This window comes from Oenanthe melanoleuca, chromosome 1 (genome assembly GCF_029582105.1).
Source record: "Oenanthe melanoleuca isolate GR-GAL-2019-014 chromosome 1, OMel1.0, whole genome shotgun sequence".
NCBI classification, from domain to species: domain Eukaryota; kingdom Metazoa; phylum Chordata; class Aves; order Passeriformes; family Muscicapidae; genus Oenanthe; species Oenanthe melanoleuca.
In genome coordinates this window covers 78217211-78231012 of record NC_079333.1, presented here as the reverse complement: position 1 = coordinate 78231012, position 13802 = coordinate 78217211, and the positions used below count along the sequence as shown (strand labels likewise).

The 13802-nt window shown below is 39.1% G+C and overlaps 1 protein-coding gene across 2 annotated transcripts in view; it reads right to left on the bottom strand.

Moving 5' to 3' along the window:
* DHRSX (dehydrogenase/reductase X-linked) overlaps positions 1-13802 on the bottom strand; it is a 156530-nt gene that overhangs the window by 51849 nt on the left and 90879 nt on the right. For both annotated transcript variants that reach the window (XM_056490965.1, XM_056490975.1), the window contains exon 4: positions 6083-6184. In XM_056490965.1, the coding sequence (XP_056346940.1) occupies positions 6083-6184 (102 nt within the window). The remainder of the gene's footprint in view (positions 1-6082; positions 6185-13802) is intronic.

The following is a 13802-nucleotide window of genomic DNA, read 5'->3' as shown; positions in this document are numbered from 1 at the left end:
TTAAAAAAAGTAAATACAATCCATAACCAAGGTTTTGATTTTACACTAAAATAAATCAGAGCATTCCTAATTAGGTCTGGTTGAAAAAAACCCAAACATTTGTTTCCTAAAAATATGCTCAGTAACTGTTTGGTTATTTGAGTTGGCACAATGGTGAGTCAGCCCACAATCAGAAAATAGGAAAGTCAGTCACAGCTTTCTAATTCAATAGGATATTGTCTCTCAAGTAAAATATTTCAGTTTGCAATTTGTGTAAAAAATATTTTTACCTAAAAGCTATGAAAGGATTAAGTAAAAATAAAACATGGCTCACTCTTGCCTCTCAGAAAAGCCAATGGCAAATGTTCCATGCACTTAAGTAGAACCAGTTGGGTTTCCTAATCCATCAATAGCTGAATTTTGTATCTGTCTTCCACTGATAAAATGTTCACATTCAAGACATAAAAGCAAATGGGTCAGAAACCTGCAGCATGTGGAGCCTGAGATATTTCCCCTTTCACAAAGTGTTTGATATCACAGACAGAGAAAAAGCTTTGGAAATAATCAGAAAGATAAAGATAATATCAAACAAAAATCAGGATTTTCATGAATGAAATCCTTACTCTTTGAAAGCCAGAAGAGTCTAAGGTCACCCCTCTAACTTATTAATTCTTCCAATAAAAAAATAAAACCTTTTATAGGAAATCTGACATCTTCTTATAAGATAAATATAATTCTGGCAGACAAAAGTGCTATCCAGGTATAATAAAATCTCTAGCTGACAACTGCTGCTCCAAGTCCATATGCCAGATAAATGTGGGCATGTCCCAACCCTCATTTTCTGTGAATGAGCCAGGCTGGGTACTGTCAGCAGTGTCATGGGGCTGTGGCCCCTGTGCCCAGACAAGTCACTCACAGCACCCAGGGCACCCAACACCTGGGAAGAGCAGAGTGAGAGCAGCCAGCCTCCCACAGTCAGCTCTCTTAAAAGATTATTTATTCTGCAAAATCTGAGGAGATGGCACCTGTCATGCTCTGAACTTCATGAAAAAATATGGCTCTGGGAGTTTATTCTTATTTTAGAACAACTTAATACCACATCTTAAGGTTCTTATGAATCTTCCTGTTCTTCCCACCATAAATGGAAGGTCCATGGAAAGCCAGTCTCTCCACCACATCAAATGAACTTTTCCAGGTAAAATCATCTCCCCAGGCACAGGTCTTTTATGATATCCAGTTCTTATCATCCATTGCATACAGGTAGGGGCTATTTGCTCTCCTGCTCCTCCCCTTCTCTCTTTGTTCCTATCCCTCTATACCTTTTCCATCACACCTTTGCTGGGGTATTGCTCTCATTTGTCTTTGAGGAAGGATAAAGATGGAATGGGATGTTGTAAGCAAGACTTGAAGACCTTTAATGAGATATCATATCCTCAATTCACCACAGCCTTCCTATGTGGCTAAAGGAGAAGCATTAAGTTCAATTAAATCCAAGTTTCACTGGAGTACCAGCAGCCCTCCTCACAAACTTTCCCTCAAGGCTTTCTCCAGTGAATTTCCACATCTCTGAGGTTTCTTCCCTTTTGATCAGAAGTCAGTGTAGCCTGCAGCTGACACAGACAAGGGAGCTGGCTCTTACCTAATCCACTGGGACAGGATCTTTTCATAGATCCCACTGTGATCATTTCAAACAGTTTAGCTATTAGTAAATTCATCTTATAAATATGACCTGTGAGGAGGTAAGTAGGGATAGAATTGTTTGCATTTGATACATGCCCTTGTTTCCAGCCCTCAAATTTCACTTTTCTTCTTCTGATCTGATCCTACAAATAACCCAAATGCAAGAATAATTTAATATATGATCAACCATGACAGCATCCATGGGACTATTCAAAGGACTTCTGGCAAAGGATTATGGCTGACCTGCACATGGTTGGATTGTGGGTAGATAACACAAGGAAATATATATATTTCACATGATACAGCTTTTAATGTGCTCTAGAAACTGAAGAGGTAAGCTTATACAGACTCATTCATTCTATCAAGAGACTGATAATTTTTTAGATGATCCACAAAGTACCAAATATGATCATCTGAATTAGCTAGCAGTCCAGGAATATTGATTTTAAATTGCCTTAGATAGGCTTCAACCTGAAATATATTAACTGCAATCTGACTGCAATAGGCTAATAATAGCCTGAAATCCCTAAGTTGGCATTTCAGTGTTAATGAGGTAGACAGTGCATGTTTGGCATCCAGAGGTATTGTGGTGTCATTAAATATCTTATGATTTTTGTCTTGGCTCTGTTGGTTTTAAGATCATCAAGTACTGTAAACAACATAAAAGTAAAACCATTAACTACAGTGTGCTCAGGAACAGTTCTAGCACACAGAGAAAAAACTGCCTTCAAGGTTAGAAAAAAACATCTCTGGCATGAAACAGTGACTACTGGAATTTTGGAATTTTACAAAGTGTTTTGGTATCTGTCCCCTTTTCAACCACGAGAAAACAGCAGAATTTCTAATGCATTTTAACAACAATGCCATTTTTAGGAATGTATTAAATAATTAACACTAGTGTACATGCTGTAATTTGCTAAATGCTTTTCAGCTGTACAAAGACACAGTTCTTTCCAAAACAAAACTAAAAATTAGCACCCAATTATAATTAGCAGACTAGAAGACACATTCTTCTGACCTGCTGTCAGATTAAGCATTCTGCACTGCTTGTGCTGCATCCCTTCCTGTGGCTCAGTGTTCAACCATTTTGCTTAGTCCTTGCTTTCTACAGAAAGTGAATTTGTTTTCTATGTCATAGCATTTTTCTCTTTTTAGCACTAGCACATTATATTAAAAAAAGTTTATATAATACTCTAATAATATTTGCATTCTTAATATGTTTTGTTTATTTTAAAAAACAAGAGCTGAGCATGCACATTACTGATGCAGAAAGCATAGTAAGGAAAAACAGGCCCTTATTTGTCAGCTGAAATAATGTGTGCATTCAACCAAATTTTTCATTTTAAATTAGAAATTAGAAAGTTAAATGTACATGCTAAAATAAGCTATAACAAAAAGAGGAGGTGACTAGTGCACTAATCTCCATTTAGTTGGATACCTAAGCCTCCACATTATTATTGTGGGACCTGGATGTTTAACTCTAGGAGAATTCTTTGAAATCAGGACTTTAGTATTAATTTAATTTCCAACTAAACCCTTGAGTTAAGTAAGGAATAGAGAGCAAGTGATGAAGAGACACTTTGAAAAAAAAAATCCCCAGTGACCTTAAAAACTGCTGAATTTCATATCAATCTTATGTCAGATATGTAGTATTGATTGTTTACTTAGTACAGTAATTCACATTAAATCCCTTCTCTTTAATAATATTTCAATGTCATTTTCATACCTTGCATTCTTGTAAAATGTTGGAACTTTTATCAAATCATCTTCAAAGGTTTAACTTTTTGACAGGTTTGCATAAGTTCCCAATGAATATCATACACCTTCACATACATATAGGATACATATCCATGGAGATAATATGATGAAAGTTCACTAACATATACACATGATTATATCAATCAATTTAAAAGATTTAGATTTAGATTTAAGCAATTAAATAATACTAGTATGTTGTGCAAAAGTTTCAGTGTAACAATTCTTGCATTTTTACACTAAATGTAAGAGAAGAGTACAGCCCTTATAATAAAATGCTTGGTTCTATGAAGACAGAAATAAAAAAATTTTACTAGCTTGCTAATAGTTTGGTCCAGAAGTCATGGGATGCATACAAAGTCTGATTTCCCAAACCTATGGGAAAGGCAGTGGAACAGGCAACTGTGATGAGGCTTTTGTGAGAGTAGTGCTTCCAGTTCTGCAGTCCATTCTGGACTGAATCATCCTCCTTAGTGAGATGAAACAAAAGAGAAAAAGAAAAATAGAAAATAGGAGGAAAGAGGAAGAGAGAGGGAAAAGAAAAGCCAACCAGACAGCCCAAATGTCAGCACTTGTCCTGGTTGTGCTCAATACTGGTGGTTTTTGCATCAGACCATTTCTTCTCTACCAGGTATGTTCATTTTCCTCTTATGTAGCAAGGAAACATTTGGGCTTTCACTATGAAACAAAAGTTACTAGTGAAAGTGGGCTTTCATGGTAACAAAACTAAATGACTAAATGCTACAGATTATTTACAAAAGGAAATAAAAAGGACCATTAAAAAAAAAAAGATGTGAGAAAGAGCATTCAAAAGTGGAGTCATTGCCCAGCAATGGACAGAGACTAACCCATAATTCTATGGGATTTTTACCTGTGATTCTTTACCTGCTTTGAATGTGATTCTGTTAAAGCAAAAAAAAAATTACTTGTACCATTCATTTCATTGTAGATTCTAAAAGGATTTTCTCAAACAAGAGATTTCTCTTGGCAACTGTATTTGGTAAAAAAGCATAAGTGAAATCAAATGGCTTTCTTGCAAGTCACAAATATGTGAAAATACATTCACAGACTGAAGCAGGCAAATTTTACTCTTAACCTCCTTTCTTAAAAGAAGTTTTGGTCTTGCAACATTTTAGGAACATCAGGAGAACTATTTTCATACAACTTTGTTTCTTCGATAAGAAGACACATTTAATTTTCATCCAACCCAATTCATCAGCAGTTAGGGCATAAAAAATTCTGTATTCCAGAGGGCTTCCAGTTGTTTCAGCCTCATCATTTTTCCCCCAACTGGCCTCCAAACCCCTGCTGACAATGCTGGCTTTGCTCAGGCTGAAGACTAGCGCAGGGCAGGGGATGCCTGATGGGGGCATAGAATTAAAAACCTTTTTTCCCATAAAATGTTTTTTCAAATAGTGTTGTTCTCATCTGTGTAACAGTTTTTACTCTGCATGTTTAGAAGTAAATCTGGAAAGACTTTGTAACTAGGCTTAAATATCCACTAATTAACTATAACTAAGCTGAAATATCCACCTCTTATTATTGCATGATTAAAACAATAATGGCAGGCTTTTTTGACTAATCAAAGAAAAATGAACTCTTAACTGAACATTTCAAAAATGTTTCATATCAATAAGCAAATAAAAAACACTTGAATTTTTACTGCAGTATTTACTTGTTTTACTGAGAGCTCTTTAAGGCATCAATGAATATAACAAAACCATTTATTAACAACATGTTTGCTCTCACTAGGATTGAAGTGTGCACAGAAAAACAGAAAATGTTCTGTGGGATGTCTTAATAAAAACATGTAAATAGTTTGGAAAACAAGAACAGCACCAAACAGCAGCAAGCCAAAATTGTTGCTGGTGGGTTTTCCCCCTAGCTAAATAGACAGGTGAAAATTCCCCTTTAGGACAGTGCATGCAAAGCATGCATGATTTCTAGAAGAAAATTATTGTACAAAATGGCTTCCAAAAATACTGTGGTTATAATACAAAATTAGATAGCAAGTACATGAATAACAAAAGCTAAAATACGTAATAATAAAGAGATTCATTTGATAATTATATGAATGCAAGACAAATATTTTCCTTTTAATTTGTTTTCTGACCACTGAGGATGCAGTTTTATGAACAGCTTTCCAGTAGCACCTGGATCTATGCAGTGACTTCTCTGAGGCTGCTGGATGATTTGCCAGATTATATTTCAAGTGGATTACGCTCCCAGCCCAGCTCATCAGCCACCCACAGTAAAGAAATGTTTATACAGGGAAAAACATAAGGGAAGAGAAAGTAAATAAAGGTGAAAAGACAGATTGTCTACTGGCATAAAGTACAGCTTCTCTTTCCTTTTTTATTTTTCTTAGAGATGCTCAGATTCTTCTATAATCACATTCTTTTTAATGCTGGAGAGCTAAAAAATCACAGCAAAGGAACCAGACTTGTAACAACAACATGTGCAGGTGTGGCATTGAAGTGTTCAGACTGATCGCCTGACAACCTCTCAAAAAATGCAATTTAACTCTAGAAAGACATTCCAGTTAATGCAGCCTTATGGTAAACTGCTGCATGGTTCAGATAATGTGCTTGAAATGTGAAGTGATGGACAAGACCTCCATCTGTCACATCTTCCCTTGCAGATATGAGAAGAAGAAAACAGAACTCACCATTATTCACCAGGACATGGAGTGGACAATTCTTTGCTCTAAACTGCTGCACAAATTGCCGTATAGACTTCATAGAAGCCAAATCACAGTATAAAAACTCCACTGGGAGAGAAGAAAAGATAAAAACAATGAGAGGTAAGTCAGTTACAATGATATAAAAACACAAAGACATCAACAAGGACTAGTAAAATAAAAGTTTTAAAAAGAAAACAGACTTCAAAATCATGGGTGAAGCTGGTCTCAGGTTCTTTCTTTCTCCTTCCTCCCTTCATTTCTATTTTTAAACTATTGATTCTTCACAGAGCAAATATGGGGAAAGGAGGTGAAGGAGGGTATCAAACAAAGCAAATATGCACCAGCCCTACTGTTCTCACTGCTGCTACCATTTAGGAAGAGAAGCTACAGTGCTGCAGCACTGGGATGAGCAGGACAGGCAGCTGGAAATCAAATGGGGAGAGGAGAAGGCACATCAGACACTGCAAGGTTTCCCTGTGTTTCTGATGCAAATATCCTGCCCTTTGTTTTTTCCCAGATTATCTGCTGAGTACCTGTGGTTGGAAAAGTTTATAAAACAACAGTAGGAGAGATGAGCAGCAGCACATCCTGAACACAGCAACTCCACTGATCATTAAAAGAAAATAGAGCATTTGAAGTAATGCTGTGGCTCCTGTGGGCATCCAGGGACATTTGGTGCCCAGGTCACCTGGGAGCTTCAACCAGCCACAAAAATGCCATTTACACGTGGGTGAGAGTCACAGAGACCCTTGTCTTTGGCACTGGCAGTGTGATTTGAGAGGAGCATACCTCACATGAATATTGTGGCATCCTGCCTAGGTTGCTGGTCTCAGTCAAAGGGCAGGGTGGCAGGGGGCTGGCAACCTGACTGCAACAATGAGATTGCTCAAGGGGCAGGGTGTCAGTGTAAATATACCAGTATATCTTTATTTCCAATAAAACACATCAAACAAGTGTCCTTTCGTTCAAAGCATTAGCCATTGATCAGCACTAGAATGCTACAAAATTAATTGGTCAAAATAAAAAATATTACTTTAATCCCCCAGCAGCTTTAAACCCATCAGGTCTTAAAATTCTGCTGCAGTTGTTCAGCTTTCAACCCCAGGCTCTCACAGCACTGCCTCATTGGTTGCTTTGCCTTGCATGAAGCTATGGCCAGAGCTATGAAGTGAAAAGAAGTAGTGCCCCCTGCCAACAGCAGTAGCTGTCCCCACACAAACAATCCAAATTCTTTAGAAGCTCTGCAAAGGGGAAAAAGAAAGAAAATTATGACCTTGTCAAACTTTTTCAGCCTTTAAAAAAGTATATATTGCATACCAGGCTTTTGGTTTGTTTCAGCATTAGCTATGCTTTAAAGAAGAAAATATGATGCTCTACCATGGACATTAGTCTCTCTTCTGGTTTCCTACTTGTCATTGTGGGAACCCAAGTCAGTCAACTCCACCCTGCCAAGGCACCAGGACTCTGAGTTGGGTTTGCTTGAACTTCCTCCATTAAAGTGAATTTCCCAAGGAAGAGCAAAAGCTGTTTCAAACTGAGAAAGTCAACCAATACCTTCTGTAACTAGATCCATCAGGGAGAAAGGCAAAGGCTGCCCAGAGCATCTCCCCTTGCTCACTGTGTCCTTGCAGGGTGAGCCCTTATTGTCCTGATTCATCTCAATGAGCTCCCAGATTTCCCAGCTGTGGCAACCTCTGCACAGATGCTCAGTCTCCACATCAAAGGGCTGGGGTTTCAGAGGCTCACTGTGTTTTCTCCCCTCTCCTGGCCCCAGGGCTGCTGCCCTGTGCTCCACAGGAAGGAGCAGCCACCCCCTTCTCTTGCACATGGGTTCCCCCACCTCTTCTTATGAAAGCATCAGCCTTTGAAAGAAGGGGAAATTAAAGAGATACAGTTCTTCAAAAATGCCTTTCTGATAGGAGGATTAAACTATTGGATAAATAGGCTCCAGTGCAGGCTGTAATAAGACATCTTTCCTCTTACTCTCTTCCCTGGTCCATCAGGGATGTTCATCCTGTCCCAAGACTCTGAGCTATAATTCCTCTTTAGAGCAAGTCAGTAGAATAAGAGATTAAGAAGGTCTGCAGGCACAACAACAAGATAAATAAAAAGATATTCACAACTGTTCTTTAATTCTTTTCCAGAAGAACAGTTTCTTTAGTTTCCTTAGTATGAGGCTTTAATAATCCCTATATATTTGGAACCTAGACAGTATTAGTCCTTTGAAATTGTCTTAGTGCATGTATATAAATTATTTGGTAACCTTTTCCAATAAAAACAGACAAACATGAATGCTTATCCAGTATTAAGGTAGTGTAAATACATTTTTTCAAAGTGGCTCATTTCAACAGCACTGTCCCATTAATAGAAGTGGAAAATTTCTTGATCTCTCTGCAGACCTTTAGGTGCTCAGCAATTTTCTTTGATTTCACTGAAGCCCTGCACCTGGAGATGGTAAGGAAGTGCAGAAGTTATTAACTTCTGCCAATGAAGAGAGTTGCTCAGGCCATTCCTCCCATGTATAAAACCACATGAATGGCACTGTAATTGCTCAGATATCCAAAACCTGGTCATAATAAATTATTAATAATTAGTGCAACAATGAGTGGAGTGAAGACCTGGATGAAACTTTATGCTGACTCTGCTGTTGTTCCACTTCATTAGGCAGCTCATCAAGGAAAGAGATTAGGGAAAGCATGATCCCTTCTCAGGAGGCAGTCACACTGCCAGTGGAGAAGTCACTTTCAATACAAAATATTTATCCTCCTCTTAGGAGGCGTTAGGTCTTCATCAGCTGTGGTATTTTGTGGCACAGTGCAGGCTCCAACCACTTCTTCATCTCCAGTATAGACTCTGACAATGTTATTGACTCAATTGCCACTGCATATGCAAGAAAAGCAGACCTCTGAGGACATCCACTGAGCTAAATTTTAATCCCTTCCCTTATCTGACCTTGCATTGCCAACAAGAATGGTGGTTAGATAATGTGTGCCAAGAGAGAGAATTTTAGCCTGACCAACACAGTCTCATCCTTTCTGATAATTAATTTTTTGCTGCAGCTGTCTGATCTCCCCTCCCTTAATTCAGCAGTTCTGCACAACAAATGCTGTCCTTCATTATGACTGTACAGTGCCCAGACTAATGGCACACTAGGCCAAGCTCTCATTACTAACCTTATTCACTTGTTTGCTTGGCAAGCATGTCATCATACTCAGCATTTGTAAAGCACCAGCCATCAAAAGATGGGAACATGCTTCAGAAAGGAAAACAAACAAACAAATCAACCCCCAGACTTTTCTTTCTGCTCACAGGCTGGGATCACCAGTGGCCAGAGTCCTGGTTGGTGCTCACTGGTGTGTGGCAGCTCTCTGTTCCCTGGCACACTCAGCCAGGCACTGCTCCCCTGGGAAACTCTGCCAAAATCTGGCTCCAAGTCGTGGCTAACTCAGGGCCTGGAGCACAAACTGAGATTCCTCTTCACCCCATCATGTTTTTTTTTATCAGTGTACTGAAGAATTGCAAATTTAGAAGCCAAGAGCAATGGTAAGTTTTTAGAATATTTTTGAAGCCTGCACAAATATACTAAGCACGACAGTTTTTTAGATGCCTCAGTTAATAAAGACCAGTGATTAATGATGTGAGAAAATGACCAAACTGGATTGTGAACTAGGAATGTAACTTGAATTACTTCACAGAAACAAGAATGGCAATGTTTTTCTGTATGACAAAAACAACATACCAAAATGCTTGTCTTTTAGCAAAAAGTGGCCTTTCTGCTTCAGAGTTTAATAATATAATACATTTTCAAAGCTACCTAGTTATTTTCTTATTCTTTATGCTATTAAGTACAAAAATGGCGAGTAGAAGCTACCTGCAGAATATCTGCAGCTAATGATACTGAAACATTCAAATTTCTAACTCTACCCCACTTTATCTCTCCTTTTCCTGTACTACTTGCTTTCAGGTACTTCTGTAGTGATAGACATGCCCGTATTTCTTTTTTTCTATTTTATGTATCCCATGCTCTTATCTAAATAATTTTTCCAATGAATGCAAGTACATCCATAATTGCCAAACACTGGCTAAAATTTTCACTATTAAAAATATTTTTCTATTCTTTTATTGCAATTTGATGACCCAGTTGTCAGAGAGTTATTAGGTATTGAAATACAGAAGGAGCAAAATTTCCCAAAGGACAGCCAGAGTTACTTATGCTGTTAACCACATATGAATAGATATGCATATGATGGTGCTGCAATTGCTGCTTTCCCTAATTGCTTTCTTTCAAACAAGTATCTGCCTGGTGCAGCAATTTTCAGCCACAGGGAAGCCAGCACAATGTTTTTTGGCTGTCCATACAGACCCCACAAAGGCACACTGGTGCATGTGTGACACTGCTGAGCACACGTTCTGTGCAGTGCTCCTGCATTTCACACCCTCCACTTGCTTGGTCACGGTAACTAAGATGAGAGAGCCTGGATGACTGGCATCTGGTAGCTCCTGGAGAGCTTTCTGACACCCTGAGCCCCTCAAAATCCAGGAGGAGGCCCAGCATTAGCAGAGCCTGATAGAGCCCCCAAGTGCTCACACTTCCCTGAGCTTCACCATCAGAGTCAGCTTCCCCATTTCTGTCTGCCTGCTTCTTCACACTATTACCAACTTTCTTCACATCCAGAGCTCCCCTCCTTGGCTTTCCACACCAGCACAGTAGACTGTGACTGCACATTTCCTCTGTGTCTGTATCACAGGGCACAGAAAGCACGAAATGGGAACTCCAGTCTGGTATGGGAGGAAAATTCAGAGGCAAAAAAGAATGGATAGATATTTCAGGGAATGATCAGGGCTGTAACTCTGAGATGTTTACTGGTCATCTAAACACAGGAAAATGCATTGTTTTGATTCCCTAAGACCACTTAGGCTTGGTTTAGATCAGATTAAGATGAGATAAGGCCACCCACCAACTACCATGTTTTATGCATTCAGCTCTAACCCACCATGCTGAAATTTTTATGGACAGCTACAGCTCTGCTTCAGCAGAAATCATAAGTCAAAGTCTACTTGCTTTTAGTACTTATGCCACAGCTGTTTTCTATTATTCTTTCAATGCCTTGTGTTAAAAACAAATGCAGGGATACATTCTAAGGACAGCTGCAAGACTGCCCAGAACTGCAGAGAGCTGAGGACTACAGGAAGGATTGCTTTGCCTGTTCCTACTTGCCACTCATCTATCCAGGGTCTGAAGATAGCACAAGGAAGAGTTACATCTTCAGCAAGGAGCAAGAAATGCCTCCTAGACAAGATAAAAAAGATAAAAAATAGTGCTCAGTAGTCAGATATTGATGTTCAAAAAAGCATCTCACAGGTCCATCACATTCTGGTTTCTGTATCTCCACAGAGCAGTTCTACTTGGGTACCTGCATAGCAGCAAGAAGAAATTCTGTCCTGCTTATTAACAACTGAGCATGATTCTGAGAACCTGGACAGTGCCATGGAGATGTTTATCAGAAAGGACCCTTGACAAGTCAAAAACCTACCATCTACTAGATGCTGCACTGCAGAGTTAGGGAAGCTCTGCCAGCAAGGTGGCAGGTGAAAATGAATTGGAACAAACTGCAGGAAAGAAAGAGCATGAGCTGGGAGGAGAAGAAGACATAAAGCAGTACTGGCTGGAGTCTACTTGCCTTTTTTATCACTCTGTCCTTGCTGTGAGTGGAAAATGCAAAAGCAGTTCTACACTGCTAACACAAACTTGTGGTTTATCATTCTGCCAGCTGGGTGTGTGCAGCAGCACACAGTCCCCATCTACAAAACATAACTCCCATTAACAGAATTTTCCTACCTTGTCTGGACTCACACAGGGGCTGTGATGCAAGTGTGATGCTCAGACATGCATGATGACAGAACACTGCATGCTATTCAGGACCATAAAATGCTTACTTTAAAAGGACTTCTCAGTAAACAAAGCCAAACAAAATCCTTCAGGTAAATAAGGCATGTACCAACCAACTGCATATTGAGCACAACATAAATGCAGCAAGAGCAGTGTCTCCTCCATGCAACTGATGACCTCTCTGGCCTCTACACCACAAGCACTATATAATCTCCTCCATTCTGCATTAGCAGCCAAGATTCACAGGAGTAAAACATTAAATTGATCAACACACAGGAAATCCTAGTATGTGCAATCCTGCCCATGAACTGGTCGATGCTTAATTCCAGTTATGGTTATGGTGACAATTTGCAGAATTTTAACTCCTAGTCCTTCAAATTATTATAAACATGTGACCTTGGACAAATGCATGCTGAGCATTTTATAAGTTCTCCCCAGTATTATTCTCTGTCTTTTATTAGCCAGAATAACTTTGTGCCCCTTTATCAGACCACTGATCTTTCACAGACTATTAGCAGAAATAATAAAGCATGGGTAGCTCTAGAGCAGATGTGATATACCACTGAAGAAAAAGACATCCATCTGGCAAAGTGTGTGAGTGCAGTGGCACAAATCAAAATAGTGAGCATATTTAAAGATATAACATGTAAGTATTTTTTATATTAAAAGATACACTCACAATTTAAGGCAGCCTAGTTTGTCAACAGCCTTTCAGCAGGCAAGCAAGAGCACCTAAATTCAGCTGCTTCTTCTCTGAGTCATCCATTCCAGCACATCTAACTTTAAAGGCAGTACAAAGAGATGAACTTCCTGTGCCTAATGTCAGCCTTTGTAAACAGCCTCTGTGTGTCATCCTCCAGCCAGTTCAGAGAAACAAGAGCTCTGCATTAGTGTTACAACATAAAAGAAATCACATTAGGCAAATATTAGAAATTCTTGGTTTTTTTTTTTTTTTTTTTTTTTTTTCTTCATTAAAGTTTTAACTTTTTCTGCTTGAAGAGCTACTATAAAATAAAGGAATTTTGTGACACCATTTCTTAACCATAGAGCTTTAGTCCATTGTACTAAGAGAAATGGGGGAAAACATCTTCAGCTGGGAGCTGTTTTCTTTCTCAAAGGTGGAAGAGTAGAATAAAAAAAAGGAATTGGCTTTCAGGAAGTGAACAGTCTGCCTTAGCTACTTCCAGCTTCCACGAGAGAAGTGTGTGGCTGTGTACAGTGATCCTTTAACTTGTTACATTCAAGAAACACCCCAGTAGCTCTTGAGTACTGGTTAATCAAAATGGACAAAATTTAAGGAAAGGGACAATGTTCCAGTTCCATCACTACCAGCAGCTCCCATTACAACTAAAATGTCAGCTGAGACCCCTGAACAGCTTCACAAAGCACATTGCACTGGGACCTAACAGCAGTACAGAAGGGAGGGAGTCCATCTAAAGCAGCACAAATGCCCAAGTGTGACTCTGCTGCTTGCAGCCCCAGGTGGGATGTAATTTAGGTATGTTATCTTTTTAGCACAGCTCATACAGGCATGGCATGCTCTGGGTTTTCCAAACATGAAAGCAGTGCTTTGCTGCTTATTACTTGACTTTTTGTTCAGTGGGGACAAAGCTTGAAAAGAAAAAAGCTGCCATTGGCTTGTCAGAAAAGTAGCCTTGGGAGGTGATGGCAGCAGTGGGATCTACAAGCAGCTCTCAGGGTGAGAAAGGTTATCTCAGTTTCCCATGGGTAAAATTTCCTCCAGGTTATTCACTTGGGAGGCTTAGCTTTTTTAGAATAGCAAATATACAACAATAGACACATATAAAATTTCCT